At 39.6% G+C, this 15,420-nt stretch overlaps 1 protein-coding gene across 6 annotated transcripts in view; it reads right to left on the reverse strand.

Moving 5' to 3' along the window:
* Positions 1-4,738: 4,738 nt before the first annotated feature.
* RAB27A (RAB27A, member RAS oncogene family) overlaps positions 4,739-15,420 on the reverse strand; it is an 83,657-nt gene continuing 72,975 nt past the window's right edge. For all 6 annotated transcript variants that reach the window (XM_044391026.3, XM_044391027.3, XM_048219478.2 and 3 more), the window contains one exon: positions 4,739-7,038. In XM_044391026.3, the coding sequence (XP_044246961.1) occupies positions 6,840-7,038 (199 nt within the window). In that variant the 3' untranslated portion in view covers positions 4,739-6,839. The remainder of the gene's footprint in view (positions 7,039-15,420) is intronic.

Raw genomic sequence — 15,420 nt, forward strand, 5'->3', positions numbered from 1 at the left:
TAGTTTTCCTCTCTACCATATCCTATAACGTCAGCATTTACTCATATCTAATACGGTTTGTGCTTTGTCCCCGGCCGACTGTCCACACACGGGGATGCCTCCAGGAGCTCCTTTCTCCACTGCCTGCTCTCAGACCCGCCCCTGATTGGCGTCCCCAGCGGAGCGGGGTGGCAGGATTGAGAACCTACCTCGGCCGCTGAGACCTAAGCATATGATTCTCTGAGGCTCAGAGAACATTACCAACAATTTTTGAAAGACGTGTAGTGATTTTTACCTTTTCTCCTCCCCCTATGAATTAATATACATGTGGTAAAAAACAGACATTTTCATAAGAAACAAAGGTTCCCTCCTCTGACCTCGAGACCTCCTTCCCGGTGGCAATCGGTTCCTTTTATTACCTGTCAAAGATTTTCTGTGCATAGACAAACGTGTTTATTTCTGTGTGCTTGTGTCTCCCTCTTCTTTTTAACACTAATCAGCATCCTATTCACCCTTTTCTGCATCTGTTATCTGTTCCCTATTATTGGAATAAGAGCTCCATGAGGATAGGGATTTTTGTCTTCTTGTTTATAGCTACAGCTCCAATACCTAGAACAGTTCCTGGCACATAAATATATATTTTATTATCAATGAATATTTAACATTCTCTCTCTCTTTTTCAAGATATATTTATTTGAGAGAGAGCGCGCACATGTGAGCAGGGTGAGGGGCAGAGGGAGGGAGAGAATCCTCCAGCAGACACCGTGCTAAGTGTGGAGCCCCTCACCAGGCTCAATCCCAGGACCCTAAGATCAGGACCTGAGCCAAAATTAAGAGTGGGTGGCTTAACCGACTGAGCCACACAGGGGCTCCCTGACATTCTTTTTCAAGTTTTGTATGTGTTATGTGTATGTTAAGGTATCATTTTAATTGGTTGCCTATGGATGGACATTTGTTTCCTATTTTTTGGTATAACAAGCATCCTTATATTCCTGGTGGGACAGTCTACCTTGTGTGAATGGAGGTGTCGGTTCCTGGATTCCCCACGGAAGATTTATCTGATTATCTGCACTCCAGTAAAGATAGAAGAAAAATAGAAAGCAGAAAGCAATTTATTAAGGACAGTATACTCTCAAGGTGAGAGAGTAGGCTGGCCCAGAGTTGACAACCGCTCTAAGATTAGAGGGGTTCTTTCTTTTTATGGGGGGGAGGGGGGTCTTCTTCATAGAGGCGTGGTCTTTTTAATAGAGGGTGCTTCCAATCATTTGGGGGACTCCTCCCACAGGTTGGGAGAGGGAGTTTTTGACCGGGCAAGGTTTGGACCAAAACTGTCATGGCAGCCTTTGCCCATGGGGCGGGGCTAAAGGCGCAATGCAAATATATTACAATGAGTCTGGGGGTTACCCTGGGGCAGAGGTGGAAGAGAAAAGCTAGTTCTACAACTGTGGCTCTTGGTCTGTTAGCCCCAGGGTCTTGGAAGCCACAAAGTCAGGATGTTGTGTCCCCAGGCTTCTAATGTGTAACCTATTTATCACCTTCCTTGCCTCCAGCTCACATCTAACTAAATGCCTACTCTATCACTTACTGGTACGCTCCCCTCCCCCCGCAAAGAGCGTTTATCTACATAGAAACCCTAGGTCAGAGGGCTCTTAAAATTTGGAAGGTAATATTGAATGCTCTCTAAAATGTTTTACCAATTAACACTCAACAACAACCAATAAGATACTGATTTCACTACACCCTTGTCAAAAATAATCTTTACCAGTCTGAGGTTAAAATTTATTTCATTATTATTTTAACTTGCATTTATTTAATTATGACTTTTTCTTTGGTTTTAGATTTGCTGTTTTGCTCGGAACTGCATTTCCCTCTTCAAAATTGTTTTTCAACAATTTTTCTCCATTATTTTTACAGTATTTTTCACATTAGAATTTTCAACCAATCTGGAATTTACTTAAGTATAAATGACATAGGATTCCAATTTTGTTTTGCTTTTTTCTAATAAAATATGTTGAATAAGGCATCATTTCCCCCACTAATTCAAAATGTCACTTCTTTTCGGCCTTGTCTCTGTACTTTCTACTTTGTTTATTTATGTGCCAGTTTCAAAAATGTTTAAATTGTTGTAATTTTTTAAATAACTGGCTTTACCTGCAGCCCTCCTCTTTCTCGGCCTTCTTATTCATTGTTTCTCTGGCTATTCTTTTTTTTTTTTTTAAGATTTTATTTATTAATTCGACAGAAATAGGAGACAGCCAGCGAGAGAGGGAACACAAGCAAGAGGAGTGGGAGAGGAAGAAGCAGGCTCATAGCAGAGGAGCCTGATGTGGGGCTCGATCCCATAACGGCGGGATCACACCCTGAGCCGAAGGCAGACGCTTAACCGCTGTGCCACCCAGGCGCCTGTCTCTGGCTATTCTTTGAAGTTTATTTTTTCAGTGTAACTTTAGAATCAGTTTGTCTAATTAGAATCTACAAATACGTGTAATTTTTCCTTTTATCTGATAATTATATTTACTTTTCTTCTCTAATCATTTGACTAGTAACTCCAGAACAATGTTAACAACAAAGGCACATACCAGAAATATTAGTAATAAACGTTTGCCCAATACTTCATTGTCAAACATGAGACTGACAATTATTTCACCCTTGTTTAATCCTCTCTCTTATACCCACCAACAATTATAGAAGTCTCACCAGTCCTCCCAAGCTATTTACACAATGCCTTCTCAACTGTTTTATCCTGCTACTTAAACAAATTTCCTGCCCTTCTCACTTACATAATCAGCCAGCATCCCCCTCTTACCTTCAATGTCAGAGGCCACATCCCTTATCTGTGCTCTTAATCCTGTACCCTAAGGTTTCACTGGGGACTTCGTTCCTTTCAGCCTGTAAGCATATTCAGTGCTTAACTTTAGGCTGAATGGATGAGTAGCCTGTCTTCAAAGCTTTTTTTCTAATTATTACAACAGAATACATGAGAAAAGAGAGAAAGACATGTATTCCACATCCAATAAATTGAGCTAAAATCTTGGAAATATTTCATTTATCCTGCTTGAGACTTATGATGCCTGGATCTGAAAGTATGTGTTTTATCATACTAAAAAATCCTCAGCTCTTCTCTTTTTATATATTGCTTCTTCTTTTCTCTAATTTCTTCTTCTAGAATTCCTCTTGGACGTAAATTGAAGCTGTTATCTTTCCTCTGTATCTCTTCTCTTACTTGCTCTTTATCTCTGCCCAAGTCTGTGTAATGTCCTCCGACCTAGCTTCTGGTTCACTAATTCTCTCCGTAAAACTTGCCATTTAGCTTTTGTCCATTAAGTTTTGAATATCAATGGCTATCATTTTTCATAATTTTTCATTCAAACCAATCTTGTATCTTTAATAATGCCTTCTTTTTCCAGATGTTTCGATTCCTTTTATGTTTGTAATTTTCTTAAACATTTTTACTTTATGGACCCCATCTGGTAAATATATTATTTGAAGTCCTTAAGTGTAAAATACTGCTGCTTTGGGTTTACTAACCCTTGTTCATTACTGAGGCTGAGGAAGTAGGGAAGGAATGGGTTGTCATTTTTAATTGTGGGTTCATCCTTAGTAGAGTGTTTTCTGGAAGAGTCTTGTAAAGGGTAGATGAAGATGTTCTGAATTTTGCTTTGCTTCTGCTAAGTAGTTCAGAGGTATTACCAACCACAGATCACTTTTTTATGTTAACTTCTTGGCTTAGCCATTCTCAGACAAAAAAAAAAAAATAGGTACTATAAATTTGAACCCTAAACCTGTGTAAAAGGCTATACATTTCTCAGGAGAGACTAAGACATAGAGTGGGCCCTGGATTTTTCTCTGTTTGTGGGTGAGAGCTTCTCCATTCCAGGACCCTACCTCCACCATTAACAAGACTTTGTCTCCTAATGGCATGTAGTCATTAAAACCAAGCACCTTGATTACTAATACTGGCAAAATGAAACAAAAAGCAAACCACACTCAGCATCAGGTTGTTGAAATTTCTCTCTGTTGCTGCCATTCCTGTTGCCCTTGTTATTGCCTGTTTTGTGGAGGGAAAGGGGTGGTCACAGGATATTTCCCTTACTTTATTGAGAGATCAACACTACATTTAAAAAATACATTCATTCTATTCAGCATCTCTTAATGTTTTATAGTGGAAGAATTTTCCAGTTATATAGTCACCAATATTGCCAAAAATAGAAGACCTGGAAATACCATACAGAAATTTCCAGCTTATAAAAATGTCAGTCAAAACATTCCCTTTGAACATTTCTTAGATTGTGAGCAATCTTGACATCAACTTTAAGATACAGAATGTACTTTTCAGATTTCCTAATTTCTCACATAAACCATAAACATATGTGAGCCTGTGTAAACATTTTTGAAGCTGTTTTTAATTTTTTAAATTCTACTCCCCTTTGAACATGAACAGTGACTCCTATTTGAAAACTCATTCAGTTGACCCTGCCGCCACTGAAGTCCTCTGTGCAGTCCACCAATAACCTACTGGGTAGCGGCCCTTTTCTGTGTAGTAGCAACACAATTTAGAAGAAAGCTGCCTGAGTCCCATTTGTCATGGGATTTTTTTTTTTAAGATTTACTTATTTTTTTATTTATTCATTTGAGAGAGAGACAGCACAAGTGGGAGGGGCAGAGGGAGAGGCAGAATCTCAAGCAGACTCCATGCTGAGCAGAACCCCCAGAACACCTCAGAAGGAGAGGTAAAATGAAGTTATATTCACATACAAACTTGGCAGACTAGACCACTTTTTAATTATAAGCTTAATTGGCACAAAGTTCACTGAGGATATACTTCACTTTTACACAGTCTTATAAATAGAAAAATACATTGATGCACAAAAATGATACTTTGATACCAATTCAAACAAAGGCTTCCAAAGAGAATACAGGTTATTTATTTCAATTAAAGATGGTTCTTTCATGTGCATTATATCATGTATATGTTTAATTGCATATTATGCTTAAAGCCAATGGGATATGTAGCTAATTGCTCATTTGGTTCTTGAAAAAAGTGAAACATACAAATATTGTCTTCTTTTTAACTACATAATAGACCATAAAAAATGCTGCCTAATACGTAGCTATAAAATTATGATTTGCTCCACTGACATCTATGGCAACTTTAGAAGGCACTGCTTGTGATTAGGACCCTGCCCTTGTAATGTCTGGATTTTTTCCTTACTGGAATACACAATTCAAATGCACAGGACTCAATGACTTCCTTAGTATTTAAAAGAAGTCTTCATTTCAAGGATAGAAACATGTAAGATCTCACTAACCACAGCTAAGTTTTTAAGGGAGTAGTAGGAAAGATGTGGGAAAGAAATAGGATACTCGATAAAAAGCTATTTGAAAATTACCATGTAAAAGTAATTACCTCCATCATAGCTGTATTTTTCTAATTACAGTTCTTCCAATCATTTGCCACCACAAAATATATTTATTTTTATTCTTTGTTTAAATTAACATGAATGGTAATTCTTCCTAAATAGCCATTAAGCTCTTTGGAAATTTTAATCTTACTTAAACTGCTTTAATAAATAAGAATGTTTCCCTATGACCTTTATAAACACCTGCCATGAAGCATATTCTAAAACTACCTTTAATTTGATATAAAGACACTAAGGCAATGCAGAGGAATCCATGACCTTGGCAAGACCTAGCAAGTACAATAAATGCCTGTGATCTCAATAAAAAATATAGGCTATTTAAGGCTTCATTTTTCTTATATTGAGCTATAGTATAAATGTAACTACTTAAATACAAACGTCTTTCTTCTACCACATAGCAAACATTTTATGTAATTAAAATCTAATTTCTTCAATTCCACCAATGTAAAAATAAAACAAGTTGCAAATATCAATAATATAAAGTGTGATGGTGAAGACAAAAGATTAGCAGTTCACAAGCTAATTAAAACTGCAGTCTGAGGATGCCAGACCAACATTATAAATATGAAGAAAAAGAAGCTAAATGCTTACTTATCACAAATAACTTCAGCATAAACACCAGCTATGTTCAAATGTGGCCAGCATGTAGGCCAAGTATAAACGCACAGATTACAGTGAAATAAAGCCATAAAAATCGAATTCCCTGATCCTTCAATCAACCCTTCAGAGCAGTGGGAATATAGCAGGGAGCTAGAAGCCCCACTTCAGTTGTTCATACTACATTAAGACACCCTTAACCTCATTCCCAATCCCCTTCCTACCCACAAGAGTCACAGTGAGTATACAGTTGGTCAATCCACTTTATCCAGAGTCTACAGATAAAACCATTAAGTTATGCTATATTCATTTTAAGGAGATTGTTTATATAAATTAATACTCAAGGACACTGAACTGATGTTTATGCATATTCTTATTTAACATTCAAGTGGTTTAGATGGCATTTTACAAGGTTACCCACAGTACAAGTAGGGTTTTTTAATTTGGATTAAAGGTTGATAGTTTTATAATTGTATCTAAGATTCTGAGTGTTAGACTCTGGACTGATGTATGGTAAGGCAGGTGGTGGTATCGTCAGTCATTCTACATCATATATGCACTCTTCTGTGGCTACAAAATCCTCAATCCTGAAACATCTGCTGCCATGGGCTAAGGTTTTATAAGGCACTTTTGGCTATGTGAAATATTTCTCATAACTCACGGGCTGAATCTTAAATATTTACAAAGCTGCAGCAAATAAATTTTAAAACCAGATAGGTCTAAGTGGGACGGCAGAAGCAGTTTGTACACAATGCCTGTTCATCTCTCTCTGAGCCACGTATCATCCATAGCAAAGATCACAGACACGGGCCACTTGAGTTATTGTGTAGCTCACTGGACTCTTCAACAGCCACAGATCCCCTTCTCCTTTTCTTCATTCAAGTGATCTGTGGAGGTGTGACCATTGGATCGGACCACTCCTTCAGGAATCCAGGATTTGTCTACACACCGTTCCATTCGCTTCATTATCAGGTCCAGGAGCGTCTCGATTGCTTCGCTTATGTTTGTCCCATTGGCAGCGCTAGTTTCAAAGTAGGGGATTCTGCAAGACAGAGACAACTCAGGTAGCAACATAGGGAGGGAAAAGACAGTGACCTTTGCCCTTCATAATTCAACTTCAAAAATGAGTATAAATATGTAAGACAATAAAAACACTTTACCACAGGGGAACCTGGGTGGCTCAGTCGGTTAAGCATCTGCCTTCAGCTCAGGTCATGATCCCAGGATCCTGGGATCCAGCCCCGCATTGGGCTCCCTGCTTGTCAAGGAGCCTGTTTCCCCCTTCCTCTGCCCCTCCTCCTGCTTATGCTTGTTCTCTCTTTCATGAATAAATAACATCTTTAAAAAAAAGAAAACACTACCACGGGGTACATTAAAAAGTAAAAAAAGACAATAAAATAATTGACACTGAATTCTTAATAGAGAAAAACCTCTGGAAATTTTCATTCCCATTTCACAGATGATTAAACTGAGGCTCAGAAAGATGAAGCAATTTGCCCAATCTCATAAAGATAGAAAGTAGCAGTGCTAGGATTTGAATCCACAGCTGCTTGATTCCAGCATAACCAATTTAACCATAAACTCTACTGGTTCCAAACTAATCTACTTTGTGTGAGGATTTCCAAAACCAATCCCTTTCGCTTCCTGCACTTGGGGGAGGGAGGGAATGACATTAGAGAGGAATGCAAGCTCATTGTCAAAGGTTTTGCCACATGTCATAAACTTGAAAACATTCCAGAATCTACAGCATCACAGAGTTTCCCAAGGACATCAGTCTTCTGTTATCCAAGGACCTTGGTATATGTTTAATTGTTTAATAACTCACAAAAGAGTTTCAAAACCATAAGGCTGCTTTTCACATAATTTTGAGGTCGGTCTTCTTGCAGTGGGTTAGTCTTTGCAAGAGGATTAATCAACTTCCACATTCTTCCTGCTTCTTAATAAAGCCATGAAAACAGTGATAAAACTTTATTTTCTCAAAATATTGAGTTCATTTCTACCATTTGGTAAGAAATCTGACCAAAATGCTCTGAGATATAAAAACTGCAAAAGAAAGTTGTTTGAGAACCTCAGGGGGTCCTGAAATTGAATTCAGTAAAGTGTTCCTCCACCAGTATTACTTTTCTTGGAGAACATCTTTGTTTTCCAGTGTTCTCCTAGCATGTTAACACTACATCAGTGACTGATTACAATGTCGGTTACTCTTTTATTATTTCTTGGCTAGGAGCCGCTTCCACAATGAGAGCTTTTATAGATTTTTTTTTAACTTCCTAGTACTTTTACAGATCTTTCCACAATTGCTTTGCGTCTCATGCCACTAAGAAGCACATGACGGGGAGCATGTATAGGAATGGAAGGCTATTTCTCCGTTATGATTCTTCATGATACCGTCTTATTATTTGCACACTTCCTGTAGGAGCTGATAGGCCTTGCAAATGGACCTCTGCAATTCTCTCCTGCTTTAGGACAGCTCTTAAAAACTGGCTGAGGAACTCCTAATTCATTTGAGCATTTATCCACCCACCTGTGAGTACTGCAAGACATGACTGCTCCCCTGATTCCACCATGCCCGTGTTCAGACCCCTCATACTGACTCCAAGATATCTCAATCAGAGAATGGTATGCTGAGCAAAATACATGGTCTTAATGTTTTTAAACCTCCTGCCTGGCTACATCTTCGGTTGTTGTCAGTCTTCTTAATACCATCTTCATCTGCTGTCTTATCCACAAAATGAAGATAATGCATCTTTCCCATCTCCCTGGTCACCTGCAGTATTTGGTTACCAAGTATTAAGAGGGCATGCTTTGTGGGGATTCAACATCTATTTATCGAATACTTATGATGTTATTAAGCTAAATCACCGTAACGGTATGTGGTACTGCCATTGTTACAGGAATACTTTTAAATTGAGAATTCTCAAAATTTCAATACTTACATTTCCTTCATCCTACTCTTTCTCAACTACACTATGAAGAACCATTTATTGTCTACAGAACATTTCTCATACTTAAAAAGAAGGATTAATCATTCTATCACCATTCAGAAATGCACTGTTTCATGGAAAAGCAACTGAAAAACTCATGCCTCTTCCCGAGAATAATAAGCTGAAATTGGAAATACAAAAAGAGAGAGAGGAGGAGGAGGAAGAGGAAGAAAGGAGGGAGGAAAGAAGGGAAGAAGGAATGGGAAGGGAAGGGAAGCGGAAGAAAGAAAAGCCGTTGAGCAGAAGAACTTTCTTATCGCGGTAATGCACATCTAACTTTTTTAAATCCCCTCAAAGTCCATTATAAAGCACTTTGAATTCAAATCCTGCGCTTCATTGAATTCCTCAACTGAATCTCCATTAAGCTATTTCTACTTTCCATAGTTTTTCCCTCTCAGCTCCTGAAAATTGCCTGTTTTTTGAGGCATAAATGAGAAATCATAGTTGAAAATACTTTTACAAACCATAAAAATTTATGCATAGAAGTTACAACCATCTTGGACAATGGTTAAGAGCCATAACCTCTGAAGCCAGGCTGCCTGGATTCAAATCCTAGTACGACTGCTTACCAACTCTATAACCCTGGCAACGTGTTAAACTCTGTGCCTCGGTTGCTTTATCCATAAAACTAAATAGTTATCAGTATCTTCTTCTAAGGATTAAATAAGTTAACATTTAAAGTGTTTATCTCAGAATCTGACACATAGAAAATGTGTCCTTTTTGACATTGTGTCACTGATAAATGTTTCCTATTTCCAACACAGAATAGGTTAGGTTACAAAAGTTTGCTTGTAATTTTGTTGTTTAACACTCAGAACACATCGTCCCATAGAAACAATGTCACTGAGTCATGGACGGTCATAGCCCCAAGAGACCTGAGCAACATTATAAACATTAAATTCCCAGACTAGCTTACAAACTATTGATTTAATCCATAAGGTAGCTGAGTACTGCCTCAGTACTGCCCTCAATTCTAGTACCTGGGACCATGTTTCCTTTCCTAGGTCAAGGATGGCTCACTTAGACCTGTCCTTGCTGAAGGCTTCGTGCTCCAAAGAATATACCTACCGCGCGTCCTCATCGGATTCCTCATTGCCCCAAGTGATCTTCACCAAATGCAGAGAGAAATGGATCTCCCGTCACTGATTAATACTAAGGTATAAACGACTGGTGCCTCCAGCAGACCTATAAGCTATTGTCTAATATATTTACTCACTTAAGCAAGTTTTTAATTGGTAGAACTTCAGAGTATAGGAATTAAGTTATAGATTTTTAAGTCACTCATGTTAATATTGTATATCTTTTAATAAGATGTAGTTTAGATTTAGAACTCCAAATTCAAGTAACAACCTTCTCTCCTTCAAAAGATATTTTCCCGCCATTTGTGAACCTCCTGGTCATGTAACTGGGAGTCTGGTTAACAATCTTAATCTTTTAGAAGGCATTTGGGCTACATTATCCGAAAACTTCTGCATACCTGTAAAGAGGGTAACAGTGGTTCATGGGGTCATGGCAAGGAGGAAATGAGATAATACACGCTAAGGACTTAGCACAAGCCTAGCATCCAGTAGTGCTCAATAAATCCTAATGTAATGAGTTTTTTCCTTCTCTAAAAATAATATTCTGCTTTTCCTAAAACTTTCTATGCAAAAATTTAGTAAAGTTAGCTTACATTCAAGAGGAACAACTCTCCCCCTTTTTAACCGTAGAAAGAGTGATACTGTTCCTTCTCTCCACATGGTGGTGCTAACGTAGCATTACTTGGGGCAATATTGCCAAACCTTTGAAAAAATCCTGTGCAGCTAATTGTGGTATCAATCCAAAAATGACCATGCAACAGCTGTTTGGAATGCATGCAGAACACCAATTCTGGTACATTTTTTAAAACTAAATAGGTTAATAACAGATTTTAAAGTAGATAAAATGAGCAAAATGGCAAACTATTCCAAATCAATGATGGGGGCAGGGGGTACTATTATCATTTGCAGTTTTTCACGAGGATATCTATATCCTGCTCATGCAACAGGTCAGGATCCCCATCAAGCTGATTTCTTTATTATTTATTTCCACAAAACTAGAAGATCCTAGATTACAGTTAGAGGTGTCAGGAATGAAAGCAAGCGTATTTGACAGTTCTGTCAAATGGTTCTAGATATTTGGCTCACATGTGGATCCAGATATCATGGAAAATTTTTTCACTAAATTAAGAAATGAGTCTCACTACTTTTCATAGTCTGTTGAATGCTAAATGAACAAGCACTTACAAGAAAGGGCTAGTGTCTGGACTGTTTCAACCTAGGAGATTGTGCCAAATGAAATCGAGATCCTCTGTTGAGCTGTGTGGGGTTCTGAAAATCAGTCTCATATGTTTAGTTTTAGCTTATGTGTGTGGTTTTAAAACATGCCTGCCCAATGATACATTATTATTTCTTGATTAAGGAAGGATGTCATGAAGTGTGCAAAGAACCGAATTATTAAAGATCAAGCTACTCATGCCACATTTCAGCTACTTCACACTAGATAGGACACTGAGCATTCTGCTGAGCTAAGCCACTTGAAACCCAGAAATGGTGTGCACTCATATTATTAATGTTGTAAGTAAATGTTTTTAACACATTCTTTAATCCAGAAACTCTTGAGCGCTTTCCTCATCAATAGCCAGCATGCTTCAGTGCAGTAAAACTCATCTTAAATTTGCTGCCCTTAAGAAAGTAGATCTTAAAACTTCTCATCAGAAGAAAAAAAATTGGGGTGCCTGGGTGGCTCAGTTAGGCGTCTGCCTTCAGCTCGGTGATAATCCCAGAGTCCTGGGATCAAGCCCCGCATCGGACTCCCTGCTCAGCAGGAAGCCTGCTTCTCCCTCTCCCTCTGCAGCTCCCCCTGCTTGTGCTCAGTCTTTCGTTTTCTTTCTCTGTGTCAAATAAAAAAGTAAATCCTAAAAAAAAAAAATTATAACTGTAGGTGGTGATGGATGTTAACCAAACTTATTGTGGTGATCATTTTGCAATATATACATATACCCAATCATTACATTGTACATCTAAAACTAATACAATGTCATCTATCAATTACTTCCCAATTTTAAAAAAATGTTCTACCCATTCCTTTGTATAGCACATGAAATCTGTACACATTCAATTATCACGCTTTCATCGTATTCACAATTTCCTGTATTTCCTTCAACTCAGAATCAAAAACAAAAGGCTTATAATGACCACCAACTATCCTGTGTGAAAAAAGGAGAGGGGGAGCGTATTTAGATGCAGCCATTTTTACTCACCAAGTCCTCTGCCTGCCCACTTATGGCTGGTACTCCCTCACTACCAATCCCAGTGTCCCTTCCCAGTCTATATCACAGCTGATTTAATCAATTTTGAGAGAGAAAAAACATCCTCCCTCCTCAAACATGGATTTTCCAGTGATGCGTCATTAAGCACACTTCCCTCATCCCATGCATGGCACAGCAGACAACTGCCTCATACCCTGTGCATAATGATTTATCAACTCTACTGTCAAGGAAAGTATCTGCCAGCGTGCACACCTGTAGTAACTTGGTTCTCAAAGTGTTATCTTCAACCACCTGCAGGAGAAACATCTGGGAATCAGTTAGGAACAAATTTCTGGGCTCCACCCCAGACCTACTGAATGAGGAATTCCTTGGGAGCCAGAGTTCAGGTGATTTTGATACACATGAAGGTTTGAGATCCAGTAGTATCACCTCAAAGACATTGCTGTCCAGGCTGGTTCTGTTTGCTCTTCTAACGTATATGACTTGGTAGCTATTTTCTAAAGTGTTTCGGCAATAGTGTAGCCCATTCTCATTCTGACTGGTAGGAGGACAAGTTTGGACAAACTTCTGTTTTGCTCCTTTCTCTGACTTCATTGACAATATTATTCAATACAACATACTAGAAAGCATTATTTTGCCCTTGTTCTAGAAAAACCTAAAAATTACAGGGAACGAGAAGTAAATGGATTCTTAGTCTAATAAACATAAAATTTCTGACACTCTTTCTCATACATTCAATTCACCCTTTCCATTTTGGCTGCTGCATGAAAGTCTTATTCTCAGATTTACTTGTATATTTAAAAGAAGCACTTATGAGCCAATGATTCATTTTTAGGTACTGGGGAGAAGAGGCTGCACAATAGTAACAAAAAATGCAAATTTAGGGGCGCCTGGGTGGCACAGCGGTTAAGCGGCTGCCTTCGGCTCAGGGCGTGATCCCGGCGTTATGGGATTGAGCCCCACATCGGGCTCTTCCGCTATGAGCCTGCTTCTTCCTCTCCTACTCCCCCTGCTTGTGTTCCCTCTCTCGCTGGCTGTCTCTATCTCTGTCGAATAAATAAATAAAATCTTAAAAAAAAAAAAAAGCAAATTTATCAGACAACATACAAGTGATAGAAAGATGTGCCATAAACCATCCTCTATTTTACCGCTATTGGTGTGAAGATGAACTGACCAACATACATGTGCAGTCAGTGAAAATATTATGATTAAAAATTTACAAAATTCTGTGAAAATAATCATTAAATTTACATGTCAAATTTGTGAAATGCGTACGCACTGTTTCTTTTTGCTTCTGAAATTGCCAAACAGCCTACGAACTATGTATTTTAAAGACGTATTTATTTGAGAGAGAGAGAGCAAGTGTATGTGCATGGTTGGGGAGGGATAAGGAGAGAGAGAATCCTAAGCAGGCTCCATGCCAAGCAAGGAGCCTGACACGGGGCTTGACTTCACGACCCTGGTATCATGACCTGAGCTGAAACCTAGAGTCGGACACTTAACCAACAGAGCCACCCAGGTGCCCTGAGAACAATATTTTATGCTTCCTAATTCCTAAGGAAATTGTTTCTATCTCTTTCCTTTCTTTTCCAATAGATTGCATTATCTGATCCGCTAATCCCTTCTCTCATTTTAACTTAATTCAGAAACCTGAGATTGAGCCCCTCTTATGAGGTACTCCCCAGACCTTGTGAGCTGGGCACAGATGAAAGACAATCCCTGGCTCCCCAGACTCCGCCTACACACAGAAGGCACTGTTGGGCTCTTTGATACCAGGCAGGAAGTGGAAGCCCGAGAACCAGAACAGAAGAAACAAACAAAAGGCTGAAGAAACCGAGTGGGGGAAGAAGTCCATCCTGGCTCCCCTCCCGTACTTGAGAACATACTTGCTGGATCCAGCTGTCTCCCCTAGATGCCCTATTTCTTTCGGCCTCACTAACAGACTTCGCAAAAGCCCCATCTAGGTCCACGGTTTCCATTGCTTCATCACGTACTTCCTCCTCGCGCCCTTGCAACACAGCTCCCAGTTTCGACACTTCAGTATTCTCTGTGGTATCTGGCCTCCCTCTTTCCTTCCCACTACACTACCCGAGTGCCTCTCGAGAGTACAAGAGCACGTCAGAACGGCCTGCGAGGCTCTGCTAGCCTCCACCTCAGAATCACTACTCCAGGCCAATTCTGTCAGAAGCTCAGAAGAGAGGCCCAGGTCCAAGTACTTGCTAAAAGCTCCCCAGAAACTTCTAACATGACAATCATGTGGAGAGCTTCTAAAAGACACCAAAGTCCAGGCCGCCACCTGTGGTGGTTTCGTAACATATCAACTTGGTTAGGTTGAACAACATTTCCCAGAATTTCCTTTCTGGTTAGGGTGGATCACAGGAGAGATTTGGGGGAGTCTGGGGAGCGGAAGTGAAGCAGCAGCCATTCAGTAGCTCTCATACACCACTGCTTACCTGCTGGCTCTTCTGGTTGGTATAAACCAGCAACCAGACCTGTTCCTGTGATCCTCCTTCGGTTTCTCTAACTCCTTGGGCAGGTGCGTGTGCTTAGCTCTGTGACAAAGGTCCCTGGCTTCTCTAGGATACCCACACCATCCAGGTCAGAGGCAACAAGCACTGACGCAGGTCTCCTTCTGTCATTATGGGTCCTAGCCGGTGTTTGCTGGTATTTGCTCTCCCCACCTTAAACCCACCTTCCCTTCCTGACTGCCTGACCTGTGGACTTCAAGTTTCAGTGCCCAAATTAACACCTTAGAGACTGCTTAAGCAGCTCCCACAGTGCATAAGGTCAAATACCTGTAACAAATCCCTTTATATGTAAATATGTTTCTTCCATTGAATCTTGCCTGATAAACCACTCCAGACCAATTACCTCAGAAGCTCAGAGGTGAGGCCCAGACACAAGCATTTGTTAAAAGCCCCTTAGGTGCTTCTAACATGGTTAAGCACCATCTACCCTAGAGTGAAAATCTCCACATCCTATTGCAAATACGTGCCAGAGTAAGCCAATAGAGTTGATGGGAATAGATACACTCCCCAACCCCATGCTGCCTTGCCCTACCCCTAGAATTGAAAAAGATTTAAAATCCTGTTCTGCCGCCACCCTACCTATTTTCTCTGATTTACTCCCTTTTCTTTTCCACAAATACAGC

This window comes from Ursus arctos, unplaced genomic scaffold, assembly GCF_023065955.2.
Source record: "Ursus arctos isolate Adak ecotype North America unplaced genomic scaffold, UrsArc2.0 scaffold_36, whole genome shotgun sequence".
Classification (NCBI taxonomy): Eukaryota; Metazoa; Chordata; class Mammalia; order Carnivora; family Ursidae; genus Ursus; species Ursus arctos.